At 35.9% G+C, this 1,319-nt stretch overlaps 1 protein-coding gene across 1 annotated transcript in view; it reads left to right on the top strand.

The window, feature by feature from the left end:
- LOC107561573 (general transcription factor II-I repeat domain-containing protein 1-like) overlaps positions 1–1,319 on the top strand; it is an 18,910-nt gene that overhangs the window by 6,878 nt on the left and 10,713 nt on the right. Inside the window, exons 11-12 of the mRNA XM_016246045.1 lie at positions 199–242; positions 359–460. Of these exons, the coding sequence (XP_016101531.1) occupies positions 199–242; positions 359–460 (146 nt within the window). The remainder of the gene's footprint in view (positions 1–198; positions 243–358; positions 461–1,319) is intronic.

Below are 1,319 nucleotides of genomic sequence, written 5' to 3'. Positions count from 1 at the left end.
ACGGTAAAACTCAACTGTTTAACTCTAGGGGAGTTGGAAAATGACTTTTGGCCTAGCGTGTCAGATGTTCCGCATTTGGCCTTGAAATTTATTTTGGGTGCATCCCTTTTTTCTTATAATTAAGAAAATGATGGAGAAATAACTAGTAAAGATGCATTTGTGGGCAAAATGCTGAAGGAAATCTTGTTTTTGTTTCAGATCAACAAGCTCCTGTGTCAGTCCTTTGGCTGAGTGTGAAGCAGGTAGATTGTCCGCTCATCATTTTAATACAGCTTTGGCTTCTGCCTTGCAGTTTTATGATTATAAAACATATTCTATGTGTAAAATTCTAAATAAACCAGTGTGCTTTATTTTTCAGGGCCATCTGGGGACTGTCTGCCTTTGAAAAAGATCAAAACGGAGCCCCCAGATGGTGAAATTATCCAGGTGACAGTGCCAGGTATGGTCTCCCAGCCCCACAGTAAAGCTCACACTGAGAGTTTTAATATTTCAGCCTGGTACCTCAAGTTTTGTTCTCTTTTTGGTGTTATTGTTAGTTAACAACAATCATCTGTGCAGAAATTTAAATAAAGTTGTGAGTTGAAAGCAGCATGAAATCCCTGTAGGTCTACTGGATGGGAATGCATTAGCATATTTCACTTACTCACAGAGAGGAAGTGTGTGTCTGATGGTTGCCTTCTGATTTAAAAATATTTGCTCTCATTTTCCACCCTGCTGTGCAGTGATCTGAGCCTTTGAGGACAGGCAGGACATTTTGCACAAACTAAACTGGAGGAACATCATATACTGTATATGAACTGAAAATTTGAGCTCAAGTGCTGCTTGAACAATATTGAAAAACATCATTCTGATCAAATGTGACTTTTTACCTCGTCTTTACCTTCCGAACTTAGTTAAAGACCCTATTTATGTTAAAAATTAAAATCTTTAAATAGCTTTAATTTTAAATCAAAGTTTAAATTTCCCTCGCTTCAGCAGTGCACGTTATTTTCACAATCTTTCATCAATTTATTTTTTCCGTCTCTCAAACCACTTTTCAATACATCTACTTTGAAACACCTGTCAAACAGAGACCACTATTTATGATCCTGTCAATCCACGATGGATAAAAGCAGTTTCTGTGCATTTTTTTTTTTTTTGTCATTTAACATCCTGTTTCACTTGGAAATATGTTAGATTATGGAAGGACTATGAATGCTGCATCATGTTGACATTAAAATCAAATGGGGTCATATGTACTTTCTTAATAAATATCACTGGTTTATACAAAATGTTCAGCACTCACAGTCAGTGAGATTTTTTTTTTAAAGAAATTAATA

This window comes from Sinocyclocheilus grahami, unplaced genomic scaffold, assembly GCF_001515645.1.
Source record: "Sinocyclocheilus grahami isolate Dianchi unplaced genomic scaffold, SAMN03320097.WGS_v1.1 scaffold781.1, whole genome shotgun sequence".
In the NCBI taxonomy this organism is placed as follows: Eukaryota; Metazoa; Chordata; class Actinopteri; order Cypriniformes; family Cyprinidae; genus Sinocyclocheilus; species Sinocyclocheilus grahami.
The sequence above is the reverse complement of the archived record's forward strand: the minus strand, read 5'-3'. Positions and strand labels throughout refer to the sequence as shown.